General features: G+C 44.5%; 1 protein-coding gene across 7 annotated transcripts in view; it reads right to left on the bottom strand.

Annotated features, from left to right (window-relative positions):
• csmd3b (CUB and Sushi multiple domains 3b) overlaps positions 1–14,233 on the bottom strand; it is a 180,343-nt gene that overhangs the window by 18,240 nt on the left and 147,870 nt on the right. For all 7 annotated transcript variants that reach the window (XM_085900608.1, XM_085900609.1, XM_085900610.1 and 4 more), the window contains 22 exons: positions 13,842–14,033; positions 12,705–12,831; positions 12,437–12,639; positions 12,168–12,359; positions 11,963–12,101; positions 11,576–11,763; positions 11,392–11,510; positions 11,231–11,306; positions 11,017–11,133; positions 8,905–9,018; positions 8,708–8,803; positions 8,396–8,599; positions 8,197–8,321; positions 7,663–7,759; positions 6,436–6,540; positions 6,168–6,286; positions 5,632–5,701; positions 5,008–5,124; positions 4,552–4,761; positions 3,771–3,959; positions 2,963–3,140; positions 1,272–1,417 (listed from right to left, as the gene is read on the bottom strand). In XM_085900608.1, coding sequence (XP_085756734.1) covers positions 1,272–1,417; positions 2,963–3,140; positions 3,771–3,959; positions 4,552–4,761; positions 5,008–5,124; positions 5,632–5,701; positions 6,168–6,286; positions 6,436–6,540; positions 7,663–7,759; positions 8,197–8,321; positions 8,396–8,599; positions 8,708–8,803; positions 8,905–9,018; positions 11,017–11,133; positions 11,231–11,306; positions 11,392–11,510; positions 11,576–11,763; positions 11,963–12,101; positions 12,168–12,359; positions 12,437–12,639; positions 12,705–12,831; positions 13,842–14,033 — 3,123 coding nt within the window. The remainder of the gene's footprint in view (positions 1–1,271; positions 1,418–2,962; positions 3,141–3,770; positions 3,960–4,551; positions 4,762–5,007; positions 5,125–5,631; positions 5,702–6,167; positions 6,287–6,435; positions 6,541–7,662; positions 7,760–8,196; positions 8,322–8,395; positions 8,600–8,707; positions 8,804–8,904; positions 9,019–11,016; positions 11,134–11,230; positions 11,307–11,391; positions 11,511–11,575; positions 11,764–11,962; positions 12,102–12,167; positions 12,360–12,436; positions 12,640–12,704; positions 12,832–13,841; positions 14,034–14,233) is intronic.

Here is a 14,233-nt window from a genome sequence, read left to right as displayed (position 1 = left end):
AAGAAAACAACACTGGCATAGAAGAACAACGATAACAAACCCCTGAGATTGTACAAATATGCTGCGAGGAGAGGTCACGAGATCGTCATGTATATTTCTGAGAACGTGTGCTGGTGTGGAAAACTGCTGGGAAGGGTAAACAGAGTCAAGAAAGTCATGAGAAACAATTGCGTCTAATTAAAAATTCCACCCTGGAAGGCAACTTTTGAGGAGGAAAGAAAATAACTGCATCATATTTATCAGCGAGATAAATGTAATGGAATTCAAGAGAGTTTGAAAATGATGTTGAATGTGCTCCTCCAGCTACAAAAGCACCACTTCAGAACCGTATCTCGTAATACTAATTGTTCGCTCTCGTGGCCCAGTTTTTTTGCCCAAAAGGAAATTACAATATATATGAAGAGAGGTGCAATGTTTGGGGGGAGCTGCTGAGACACGGATAGTCTTTTTGGGCTTGGCTTGGTTGCAACGGTTCTCAGAAACTAGCAAAAGTTGTGGATCAATGAAAGCTCTTATGGAGAGAACTGCCAAGGTGGATGGACTGATTCACATTTTAGTTGGGATCTTGATGACTGAGGCCTGGAGGGGGTCGCTAGAGAATCTCGAGTTTTCATGATGTTGATGTCAAGCTCCAGGAGTGGGTAGGCTCTGACAAAAACATTCATGACGTTTTGAAGGTTCATTTCAAAGGGAGCAACTAATAATGACGGAAGATGTGAGCTCCTTGCTTTTTGTTCTGAATCTACTCAGATTGAAAAACCAGTCGTCATGAGCTTGACAACCTCGGGGAACTTTAGATCTGGTCAGGTTGCACTTTGGAAAAGGGGCAGAGTAGTTTGAGCTTCACTTGAGTATAGTTAAGAAGAATACTTTTACTATTTCACAACGAGCTATGTTTATTTTATGACCTTCATTATTTGCTTTTTTTGTATGCTTAAATAAGATTGAGGGGCATTTCGAATGCAGGGGGTTGATGAAGTATAATTATGTTTCCTGTAATCAACTATAATCGGAGCCCAACTAATTTCCCACTGAAACCGGAAGACGCAGTTATTGTGGACGGGCATATATATATATATATATATATATATATATAAAACTTTCAGAAGAACAAGGTTTTATTTCACAACTTTGTTTCGATCTACTTGAAATTGTTCTGTGTCGAACTACGCTTCAAGCGTTTCATCCTACAGCTGCGAGTGACCTAAAGAACGAAGCTGAATAATCCACAACATCAAGCAACACCAAAACAGATCAAAGTCATCGCTTACCGTGGTAGCTCAAAACAAAGAACCCGGCTCCGGAGAAGTCCGAGTGGAATTTGATGAGGATGATGTTGGAGGTGGAGTAGACCGACTCCAGAGCTGTGTTGCCGCTAAAATGGCCAATGTGAGGAGATGATTGGTCCGGACCATCCCTGCAGTGAATACAGAAAACTCAGCTACTACTTGTTTTGCAAAGACTTTATGGAACGTAGGAGGAGAGAACACCGGCCATAAGTTATTACGCTCATTAAGTGGTCATTTGTTGCCAGGAAATGGGCAAGACGCAAGAGTTGAAGCGCTTTGATGATATTTACGAGACAAATGTTGGAAGTGCTCCACCATCTCTAAAGATAAAGACCAAGTGCCCTTGTGAGGACGGCGCCAAAAAACATACGCAAAGACAAGGTCCATGGACATTATATAGTTGTTTCCCTTCCGTGTTAAAAAGGTTTGTTTCATCAAAATCACAAAGCAACATTGGCAGTAGCTGAAGGCTAAACTTCAAATACAAACTCGCTTGGAAGCGAGCAGTTTTTGTTTCCTCTCTATGACTCGGCGGTTCAAACCAAATTGGCTTCTTCGCTGCCGTCCCAGGAACATTTGGTGCTCATTAATGCATCGTTAGTTTAAAAGAATGCCACATGCCAAAAAATGCTGCCCATTTTTGGCTCGGGGCTTTTATGTCATAAAAACATTAGTTTCAAAACAGAACATTTTTCTACACTTATGATGTAGAAATACATTTTTAGGGTGCTGGAAAATGACTTTTCCACGAGAACAAAATTGAAAGAAAATGTGCTTTTTTTGGGGGGGGGATTGTTCTGTCAGGCCCTGGCAAATATTAGTGAAGACGTTTTTCTGGTATAACAGGACACCATCTCAGGGACCCAAGCCAAAAACGGAATGAATTGTACATTTTGGTTTCAAGCACCATTTTGGGTAAACTCCATCGGTGTGTTGGGTCATTATTCTTCAGCCTCAGTTTGCACAGCGCGGAGACGGGAAGTCATCCGTCAACCGCCAGGCGGACCGGGTGCACCGCGAGCACCTCCTGTCAGGCCGCACGGATGAAATTTACCCAAACGGCGCTCAATGTCCGTGATTAAAAAGCATCATCGTGACATCCCCGCTTCTCCTGCTGTTTGAGCGATTCTGGATGAGGCTAATTACAAGTGACGAGGTTCGGGGGGGCACTGGCACCAAGCCTTTCCTCACGATCCACATTAGGAGTCGACTCAGCCGGCCTTTTAAAGTGCGGACGCATACTGCGAAGCGAGGACTCTACTTACGTATATGATGGCTCCCTGTATGAGACCAATTAGCAGTCAAAGTCGACGAGCGGCATCTGGCCCAGAACCCTATGAGGGCCGCTAGGAAAATGGCACTCCCGCCACGCAAACGGCGCTCCCCGCCGAGAGACAGTTTTGCGGCGGCGGGCGTGATGATGCGAGTGTCATGTGGGATTTCAGCAAATGGAATTTGGCTGAATCGAAACCCGGGCTGGCTAATGGCAGGGCACGACGGGACGGCAGTCAATCATTTTCAGGGATTTTCATCTTAGACCTGACATTTTACATTCCATGAAGACCTTCCCGAAATGTTTCGTAACTAATGTTTAACGAGAACCTTCCCGAAATGTTTTGTAACTCATGTTTAACTGAAGTGACCCCGTTGAAAAGAGATCAATGGCCACCTACCACACGGTGATGTAATCATATACGGGCTCCGTGCTCAGGACTGTAAAGTTGATGTAGATCCCGTTTCCGGGCGGGACCCTGACGCTCCACACGCAGTCCTGGAAGTTGGGGTATTCCTCGGGGTGACCAGGAGAGTAAATAGTTCCATTTAGCGAGGTGATGTTTCCACCACAAAGAGCTGTTAGGGGCGATAATAGCAAACATTACACACATTTTAGTGTTATGACCGCTGGGTAATCCGCTTTCCTAAAGTTTTGAAGGCACGCGGCGCCGCCTTCCACCTCATCAACGTGTATATTTATTTCAGCTTTTGCAGCTCCCTATTGGTTTTTAGCTGTATTACTGGTGTTGTTTTACCACCACAACAGGGAATAATCCACATTAAGGGACATACAGTAAAAGTAGAAGTCCTCAAAATTGCCACTCCAACGCTACTTGGATAAAAGTCCTAATAAAATAAGACTATTATAGCTCAGTGATATGATTCCTCCTCCACAATTAACTGCAGTTTTATCACAACACCCCTTTTAGTGCCTTTCCTAATAAATCTTTTTTTCTTAACAAAGCTACAGGTCACACGCGCTCCCCCCTAATTGCATTTGCCGTTATTTCCTCTTTTATTGCAGCGCTTCTCCATATTAAGCAGTCCTAATAAAAATTGTCAGGTTTTGAATGGGAACCGCTGTGCATATCAAACAGGTAGCACTGCAAAGTGAGATAAAGAAAATTGAATGGATATTAATTACGCTATTATTGTCACTGCGTTTTATGTACTTATCATCCATTCAGTGAATCTTTTTTCATTTACCTTCACAACGAGGTAGCGGGTGGTTCCAGTTACGGCTGATTCCATGCAAACATGTCAGGGAAGCGTCCCCGATGAGGGAGTAGCCGGGAAGACACTCGAAGGACACCGTCATACCGACGCTGAAGTCGGTGCCGATCACAATGCCGTTACGAAATGGCCTGGGGTCCGGGCAACTCTGGAGCTGGTAAGCTGTCACGTAAATAAATAAATAAAGCACAAAGTTAGTTAACGTTGAGCACAAATTATATGAGTGTAGCTTGACTTTGTTTGTACCTGAACATCATCCATTTTTATTTGGCACAAAATAATAATTTGCACATTAATGAAGAGAAGCTCAACACATATAATGGTCGAAAAAGCGAGAATAAACACAAAAGTCATCATTGAATGCCCCCCGACGTAGATCGTTATGGGCGTAATTTCCGGGCAGGCGCTTGAAAAGTCACGACCTGTTTTATTTTCAATCCCCCGGGATGAAAATGATTATTTTGTAGTCAGCTCCCCAGAACGAAGTTAGTCAAATTAATTGCTTGATTTCAATAACAGTGCTTGCGAGTTGGCGGTTTTGAGCATCTCTATTGTCTTTTTAAAAATGTAAATTTGCACAAATGTATGACTCACAGTAGTTCATTTTTAATGATGTCGATTTTGAATTTCTTGTAAAATTACCAACTTTTTCAAATTCCATTTTAACATTACTTGTGTAAAACTGCGACTTTATCCATATACGTATAACATTTTTTGTGATCTGTGACGTGAATAAGACGGCGTTCCATTTTACCCTGAAACGTAATGTGGAAGCCGGGCTTGTTCTGAGAGTAGTCGCTGTGGAAAAAGAAGCTGGTCTGGTGCGTGGTGCTGAACAGAGCTTTTGGAACGAGCGGACCGCTGAAGCGGTCGATGACCGAGCCCGTCTCCAGACTACCGCTGCGGATCTCCAGGTAGTCGTGGATGGCTTCCGTAGAAAAGTTAACAAACTGAAGATGGATTCCTATAGAAAAACAAAAAAAACAGATTCACTACAGGGACCCTGGCATAAATTAGGGGGAAAAAACAATTGTGGGAAGCTTTTATCTGAAATCCTTGAGATTCAGTTTCAGGTCCACGAGTCAGTGCACTTGGAATAAGACTGTGAACTACTAATTTGTAAACTTAATTTTTTCCACTAAAAGGCAACAATTTCTCTGCTTGTTGACGTGTCACACACTAGTAACTTCACGAACAAAGAGTTTCTTACCGAAACCAACAGGTAAATTGACGGTCCAAGTGCAGTCTAATCCACTGGGGTAGTTGCCAGGGTAACCGGGGCTGAGGATCACGCCGCTCACGTCCGTCAGTGCCCCTCCGCATTGAGCTGCATGATGCACAAACAAAACACAAAATGACAATAATACCACAAAGGACCTTTTCAGTTGGTTTTTTTGCATCTTTTTTTTTTTTTTCCATTGCAAATGCATACTTTAATAGATTCCTCGTCACACTCGCTAAAAAAGCGCGGCGCCACGATATCCAATTAATTTGCAGCGCAAGGTCAAAGATAAACATCCAATTTAGATGCATCAGTGGCAGCTCATGGGCAATCACGCTGACCAAGAGCACTTATTTCCCCCCGCAGCCTTTAAAATTCACTCACACTGAGAGCTAATCACATCGGGCATTGCTCCGCTACTGCCTGCTTGCATTATTCAAAAGCTAAAAAACGGACATTGGAACAACGCTAACAGGAAGCATTCTAACAATCGTCTCAGCACTCCAATGTTAATTGGGCGACATCGTGTTTTGTCTCTGTGCTAACAAAGCAGTCGTGTATTTGAAGTACGGAATTCATATAATATCAGAGGCGCCACATGTTGATACCTACCGAGACAAAGAGGCACGGGGTAGTTCCATCTGCGAACAGGGCCCGGCATGCAGGTGATGTGAGCGTTTCCCTACAACGATGAAACCAAAAAGAAATGAAGTTTGAAAGCATAGCCAAGCTTATTAATGACATTTGAACATTTTCCCCTCACACAGAGATGAGGTAGAGACATTTATTATTCATTGCGGCGTGTGCGTAGTGACGTCTCCCTCTGATTCACTGTTTTAAGTACTTTTGCTTTGTGCAGCCGAGGGGATTAATGAAAGAGAGAATGAGCTGAGACACTTTAAAACATTTTTTTTTTTTTTAATGTGCTCTCTTTTTCTTCAGTAATAAGCGCAGAGTCTCACCTGGAGAGAGTAGCCTTGGAGAAGTGCACAAATGCATCACTTACAATAAATCTCCTTGTCTTGTAAAGTTATGAGGATGATGTCTTTGTTTTATGGGAATAAAGCTGCTATTTTACAAGAATGAATTTGAACTACTGGGGGGGAGGGAAGTGAGACAAATGAAAGAAAAAGTCAGTGTTGGCTTACCTGAAGAGAATATCCGTGCTCACAGGCAAATTGCACCACATCGCCCACCATAAAACGATCCCCTTGTCTTATTCCGTAGTTTGGAGTCTGGGGCTCGGGACACGACTCCAGACCGATAGCTGGAAAAGCCATTTTGTGCAAATGCGAAAAAAAGACATTTTAGGTGGATAGTCATGATCTTTTTTCACGAGTGATGAGGAACATCTAACTCCAAATATCTGGTGGGGCAGTTCCGCCTGTGCCCCTTTATGTCATGATGGGCTGTTACCTGTATATTCGAGGTGAAAGCCGGCGGCAGAGACGCTGATGTCGGAGCTGAAGCTGAGGTAGAGGTTGTTGGATGTGCTGTTAAGCAGTGGCGGGATGGTGGTGCCTGGGAAAAAAACAGAAAGAGAGAAAGAATGAAAGAAGAAAGAGACACCTGGTCACACTGATGACCATCCGACAGCAAACACAACAAAGCACCCCCCAGAACCTGTCTTTGGAGAAAGATGCAAGGGGGATCCCTTTTTTCCCTGATGCCAATGTTTTATTTGAAAGCAGAAATGCTGGCCTGACCTAGTTGCAAAATAAGAAAACGTCTGAAGCCGAGCTGTCACAGTTCACCGTGTTCCTGCTTGTGACGTCCTTTCATGTTACGGAACACTAACCTCCACTAAGCTACTCAATGCTAAAATGTCATCGCCGCGTATCCGTGTTAATATTGCTCTGTGATATTTTCCAAGCAGTTTGACGGGTAATGTTAGTGCTTCCCTGCTTTTTTTGTTGTTGCTGCTATTCTTCTGGTGGGCTGATGGATGTGATTGGCTGGTGCGATTGAGGGAAATTAATTAGCTTCCCTGCTGTTCCTTTTCCCTTTCCACTGGAAAGCTCATTTATTACCATGACAGAACATTATAAATATATAAAGATATTTTTTCCTACTTCGATAAATAATGGATGACGCAGCATAATTAACGGTGTGAGTTTTTCGATAAATAATGAGTATTTGGAAGGATTTCATTAAAAGATGTACAATTGCAGTACATTTAATTGGCCAAATGAAAAAAAAATGGGCTAAATCCATGGCAGATTTTTGGCACAGGTTGCAAAGGTAGTTAGGTGTCGATATTAAACGCAAGATGAAAACAGGATACCAAAAGGATCAAGTAAATCTACAAATGAAAAGAATCTAAAGTTAATAGAAAAGTCCATTTGGCAGAAATAGGGCAATTTTATGCACAAATAATCCATAATGATACGGTCGCATGTGTACAGTCATATGATTTCATTGAAATGGCACGTGATGAAAATGAATTGAACACCCTTGATGTTCACCACCGACTGAAAATATCAGTCACTCATTAATGAAGTCTTTCCTGCCCCTCCATATTTTGGAGGCATTGGCCAACATTGCAACATCATTAAAAATAACCACTGATTCTGTTACAAGGTAAGATCAAAGTAATGTACCAGGGTGATGGTTAACATTAGCATGATGGATTATTATTATTACCAGAGTAACTTCCCAGCCTCGGCGCATGGTTGTCGGCGCCGTCGTAGAAATCCAAAGAGTCCCAGTTGTGCTCCGTTGCGAAACTCACAACCTGAACCTGAACAGAAATTTCCTCTTGTCACCACAGTCACAATTTTACGAGAAAATGCATAAAAAAGTGGACATTTATTTAGGTTGACAATTTACACATAACCAAAATAAATACGATTAATAAATAATAACAAAAAAACGGTGGAATAATGTGATGCAATTCATGTCTGCCCGACACAAAGTCTCCTAATTTGTCACGCGTGAAAGGCACAGTTATCTCCGCATTGTCTCGAGAGTGCTTCGGCTTCCCACGCAATCAGCCGTTATCTGTTTTGCGTGAGAAGCTATCAGCTCATGCCGGGATGCTCCTTTGCTTGCTTACGGTCTGTCCGTCCATCTATCCTTCCATCTATCTGTCCGTCATCCCGCCTATTAATCTCTTATCTTCCCCCCGGCGTGCCCGATTGCTCATCTTTTAAGACAATGATACGCAAGGTGAATTACTTGGATTCCGGCGCCTTCGGGGACCGACACCTTCCACACGCAGTTCTGGTTGTTGTCGTACGGTTCCGGGTAGCCGGGCGAAAGGATGGTGCCGTGACGGGAACTCAACACACCACCGCAGGGAACTGACGAGGAGAAGAAAAAATTGTCTTCATTTATTTCACTTTGAGAGAATTTTTTTGGGGGGCTGCTTATGTACCGATACAAGTGGGCAGACTGTCGTTCCACTGTGCCAGGTTATCGGGCACGCTCTCACAGCGTATGCCGGTGGAGCCGTGCAGCACGTAGCCGGGGTTGCACTCAAACTGGACCAGAGAGCCCACCGCAAAGTCGTTGCCCAAGCGGTGTCCAAACCGTGGCTCCGGGACCGAGCTGCACTGCGTGGAGCTGGTCCGGGGCACGGCTGGTGGAAAAAAAACAAGGAGACCATACATTATTTTTGATTGATTCGATAATCTACGGGAAACATAAAATCACATCATTGACAGAGTGCTTGGTTTGATAGGCTGACCTTGGTAGACAAAGTGGAAGCCTTTCGCCGTTTCCGGCCCCACGGTCGTAAACTTAACGGTGATCTGATTGCCCGAACTCAGCGGCAGCGACTCTCCTGGAACGAGATAACATTTCATTCGTTTCCAACGCCGACGCCCCTTGCCCTCGCCGCAGCAACATTTTCATCCATCAGCATACTCATCCATCAGTCCTTACCGGAGTGGGACCCGGAGAGAGATGACAGCAGCGTGCTCTGCTGAGTAGGCCCGTCATAGATCTCCACCACATCGTTTAGAGATGTCTGGAAAAGCACAAACTGACCAAAGAGGACTGAAAGAGGGATGACGGGAAAGGGGGAGAAAAAAACAGAAGGGAATCACATGAATGCGTGTTCGGATCGACAAGGATACAATAAACCTGCAAGGTAAAATCCCATTGGTGGCAACCTTGAACACCAGCAAATACACACCACCTTGTGCCCTTGCAAACACAACACACAAAAAAAGCTTAAATTGCCAAAAGATGCCAACACAGCAACAATTTACAAGACAGGGCTATGGCCTGACTCAACGACCTGCTCAACCTCACTTTGACATATTACCCCAGCACCAAGATGCCAAGTAAATATTTTTACATGAGACACGACTTTGACCCGATCACAAAAATAAATGAGTTATTAGCAAATAACGGAGGATAGGTTCTCAAAAAACACAAAAATGTGAATTTGTGAGTACAAAATCTCGACTGTACTTTACGCTCAGTGTCGTTATTTTACCGCAATAAAACGGAACTAAGAAAGTTAGCATTTTAAAAGAAGAAAACCATTCTTTTACAAGAATAAATTTGAAATATAACTGGAATAACGCCTGACTCATGAAAGAGCTAATTATTCTTGCTATGTATCCATCCATAATTTGATAAAAAGTTGAATTCTTACAAGCAAAGACTAGAGAAGACCCACGGTACCCTGTGAATGATGCATGGCGAGCCGCCTTGGCCCAGTAGAGCCATCAGGAGGCTTAGCGTTGGTTTTAAAATCAATCTGGGCTGCAGGAGCCGCTGGCACTTGGTCATTAATTACCAGCTAACGTCTAAAAGGACAGCGCTTCTTCTCCGCCTTGGTGTATGATGAAAGGTGCCGCAGTGGAATGGGAATTACACCCAGGACTCGCATATAATACCTGCAAAATCTACCGCTGGATGTGAAGCCGCAGCGAGCGAGCCAACGACATCCTTAATGATACCTGAGGAGGGCTGCGAAGACGTAGCAAGACTAGTTTTTCACTTTGGATGGATTGTTAACAACCTACTGCTTATTTGAAATGCACAAGATGCAAAATTAGCTGAACTGTTTGCAGCATCTTAAAAAAAAAAAAAAAAATACAAGTGAAGGCCGACTGACCAAGGTAAGAAAGGTCAATGAGGGTTTCCATTCATTTTCAGTGTCATCATTTCAAGGCGTAACCTTCTCGAGCACAAATTGCTCTTTCTTGTTAATGAGCGACGACAGCAACGTGAAAAACAAGCCGCTGCCGGCTGCGAGGGCGGATCAGGCCTTGAATACGGAGGCCGAGAAAATGCAAGTGTCGTCACGGAGGCGACGTGACGTACGCCGCTCGCTAAATGGAATGAGACGGGCAACTGTTGATGGTCTCTGGGAGAGCTGCTATTTAAACACAGCGCCGCTGGGCACAATTGAACCCCGTCTCAAATAATTACCGGCTGCACGTCAGAGCAGCTTAGCTAATATGCTGTCAGACAGCATATTGCCGGCGATGGTGATATATACATCAGCCTTGAGATTGGTACACGATGAAAGTCGCACATTAATATCCTGCATATTGACGACAGGGTTTGCTCTCAAGCATAAAACAAGGATGCGTGTTGGCTCAATGACTTAATGGTTTCGACGTGGCTCTACTAAAGGTGCCAGAATGGAAGAGCGCCGCCACCATTAACAGGCGTGTTGTAACACAAAAGCCGAGCAGATCAGAGAGAAAGCTGATTCATCTTTCGGCGTCGCTTCACTGATTAACCCCGACCTGGAAGGAAATGACTGGACAGCCAGCATCTTTTGATCCGCTATTATAGTCCCGCGGCTTTTTTTCCCCCAGTCAAGGTAAAAACATTCAAAGGTTTGATCTAAATGCTTGTTAAAATGAAGTTATAAGGAAGGACAAAAATTGCGATCACACAATTCATTAGTGCTAGCCAACAACTGACGAGCAATTATTTTGGGCTTATGTTGACTGAAGACCTGAATCATATTTGGATTTTAAGACCCTCAAATATGAATTTTAATTCCACGAAATCTTCTCAGCTACGCACCGAATTCACGCGGCACAGCTATGGAGTAGACGCAGGTTTGGCCGGTAGTGTAGTTGCGAGGGAAGTTTGGAGACAAAACGGTTCCCTCTGATCCCGTGGAGCGACTTCCGCAGGGAGCTGGATAAAAGAAGGTTACGGAGGAAGAATTCAACTTGAATCTTTGAAACGGAGAAATCTCCTTTTGATGTGTCTTTAACAGAACGGCCATCTGTACCCTGACAACTCGGTAAGGCTCTGTTCCATCCGGGCCTGCCGTCGTCTCCCATGCTGCAGGTTAGAGTTGAGTAACCCTGAGGACACAATAAAAAACCCAAACCAAGCGAACCAATTTAGTCCATTCATCAAATTCTCAGTTCCACTCAACCAATCACGTACCTGCAGAACATATCCAGCTTCACAGTAGAAGGTTACGGTCGAACCCAGTTTATAGTCAGATCCCAGTCTGGTCCCATTCAGCACCACTCCCGGGTCAAAGCAGGACTCTCTCAACTTGGCTGGATGGCGAGATGACAAATGAATTCCTTACCACTTGCTCAATATGATGAGGAGATGCTTTTACCTTTGTATTCCAGGTGAAAGCCGGCATAGGACACGGAGCCGTCGCTTCGGAAGGCCAAGTGCATGGTATTGGAGCTGCTCTCGATTCTCTCGGGCAGTTTGCTGTCTTGGAAGCTGCCGATCAATGGGCTGTTGCTGTCCGGCCCGTCGTAGATGTAAAGGAAGTCGTAGTTTGGCTCAATGTTGAAACTGGCCAGGTGGAGATTTAGGAGAGGCGTGCTAAGGTTAGGCTATTATTATTTCTCTGGTATAAATCTCACCGACTTTGGTGCTCTTTAAACTCTGGGAAAAAACTTGCACGATTGCTGTATTTGCACTCTCCAGAGGATACCCGTAAAGTACGCCAATAAAACAAAAGATGGGTGAACTTTTCAAGCGAAATCGCTACCTGATGAAAGCCAGCGACAGGACGTAATCAGGATTGACGGCGATGAGCCAGTCGCAGTCCTTGGAGTGCGGGTAAGGATGTGGAAAGTTTGGGGACAGGATAAAGCCGTTGGAGCCGGTCAGGTTGCCTCCACAGGGAGCTGAAACAGCGATAGATACTCAATCACCCTCCTTGACGTCTTTCGTTTGAAGCTAACTCTTCTCACCGATGCAGACAGGAGGACTGGGCTGCCAGTAGTATCTGTTGTCGACTTGTATGCAGGTGATTTTGTCGTCCCCCTGGAGTTCGTATCCCGGATCGCACTGAAAGGACACCGAATCCCCTGGCTCCCGGCCGTCGCCGCTGCGGGTGCCATTCATGGGCACCCCCGGGTCCCTGCAGGCGGTTGCCACCGAGCCTACGCGGGGGCGGGCGCATCGGTTAAAACCCAAACAACATCCTCCCTAATTGGGGTACTCAGTTTTAATTACTCACTAGAAAACTGAATGGCAAATCCCGACTTGCTGATGTAAAAGTCTGTCTCAAACTGAACAGTGACAATGTTGAGCGTGGAGTGGATGCCCTCGGGCAACAGTGACCCGCTAAGTTCCGCCAGAGACATTTCATTGGTGGGAGGTCCGTCCCAAACCCGTAACATGTCGTGGCTGGCCTCAGTGTCAAACGCCAGGAACTGAAGGCTACGGAAAAGAAAATAAGGTGAAGATATTCAAGAGTATTTTGTTGGCCGTGGTCTTTTTGTTACCTAACAATGTTTCCAGAGTCCACCTCAATGGTCCAGGTGCACCGCAGGTTGTTGTCATAAGGAAACGGATAACCGGGAGAAAGGATCCTTCCCGTGGACTCGTCTTTGAAACGTCCGCCACACTCGGCTAACGTAAACACGATTCAGAATTCAAAGTCAGATTCTTACTATTTCTCACAATTTAGCATAAAGAAACTGCAAAACTAGATCATGTTTCTCCAGGAGCAAAGCAACACACATATGACAAAATATGAACTGCACCTCACAATCTGGCCGTTCTATATTTCCACAATTCCCATCCCATCTTCACTTTCCCTCTGCGCCTCTGTTCCCATTTCCCGGCGGCGTCCCTCCCTCAGTGTAATATATTAGCTTGAATATGAGGAGCAATTTTAAGAGTCCACTTCTTACTTGAAAAAAAAAAAAAAGAAAGTAGAAAATCAAAGGTTTGGGGGGTGTTAAAGACAGAAGGGGGTAATAAAAAAAAAAGCAATATAACATTAAGATGGGAGGGGTTCGCTGTAGTCATAGTATGCGACTGCTAAAAAATAAAGTCGCAGAATATCGGTCCTCGGTTTTATGAGCGTTCCATTATTGATAGCGAGGAGGGACGGAGGCTTATTAAGCTGAATTTCAAATCAAGAGCGTTGAGGGCAGGCGGATGAAGGAAGAGAAAAGGTTCTTTAAACTTTTACGTTTCATGTTGTGCTTATTGCGGCCATCTGTTTTCCAAGAATTTGCTATAGCTAAAGCTGTTGCCCCAACTTTTGTTGCTGCAGTCGAGATGAACTGGCAACCCGAGTCGGAGTAACTGACGAAACAATTTTGCTTCAAGACAGATAAATAAAAGTATGATTTTATCTAACTGTATTCGCATTATCGGAGGGGAAAAACTGCAAAGAAACAAATAGATTGGTTTGGGGAAAAAGCTTGATAAAATCTTTGGAATGAATCTGCTTTTTTAGAGCGGATGATAATATCCCGGGAAATCCACAAAGCCATCTGTAAATAAAACTCTCATTAGTAGCAATTCCATGCGTCGGGTCCTGGCAGTTCTGCTCGGCATGAATAAATGACAGACTAGCCGAAAGTAACAAAATCAATCGGTTGCATCGGTCGGTTGCCGTGGTGACGTACCGATACAGGAAGGAAGTGGGTTATCCCAGGCTCTTCTCTCGCCCGTCATGCACTTGAGCATGGTGGCCCCGTGCAGGGTGTAACCGGGTTCACATCGGTACGTGATGCTGCTGCCGGAGAAATGCCCTTGGTCATTGACCTTGAAGCCAAACTGCGGCACGCCGGGGTCCTCGCAGTGAGACAACTCAAAACCTGCAACCGAAATCGGACGGACACAAACAGCATCAGCGAGGCTGACGTTCTTCGGGATCATATTTTGAAGATCTCATTGAGATTTAGTAAACATGGTGTTGATACACACTCAAGCATGTATGAATCATTTCTCATTTGATGTTAAACAGTCTGAGCTGTTTCCATGGTAATATTAAGAAGATTGTTATTTTTTTGCGCTC

This window comes from Syngnathus leptorhynchus, chromosome 20, assembly GCF_054491065.1.
Source record: "Syngnathus leptorhynchus isolate UIUO chromosome 20, UIUO_Slep, whole genome shotgun sequence".
In the NCBI taxonomy this organism is placed as follows: domain Eukaryota; kingdom Metazoa; phylum Chordata; class Actinopteri; order Syngnathiformes; family Syngnathidae; genus Syngnathus; species Syngnathus leptorhynchus.
The sequence above is the reverse complement of the archived record's forward strand: the minus strand, read 5'-3'. Positions and strand labels throughout refer to the sequence as shown.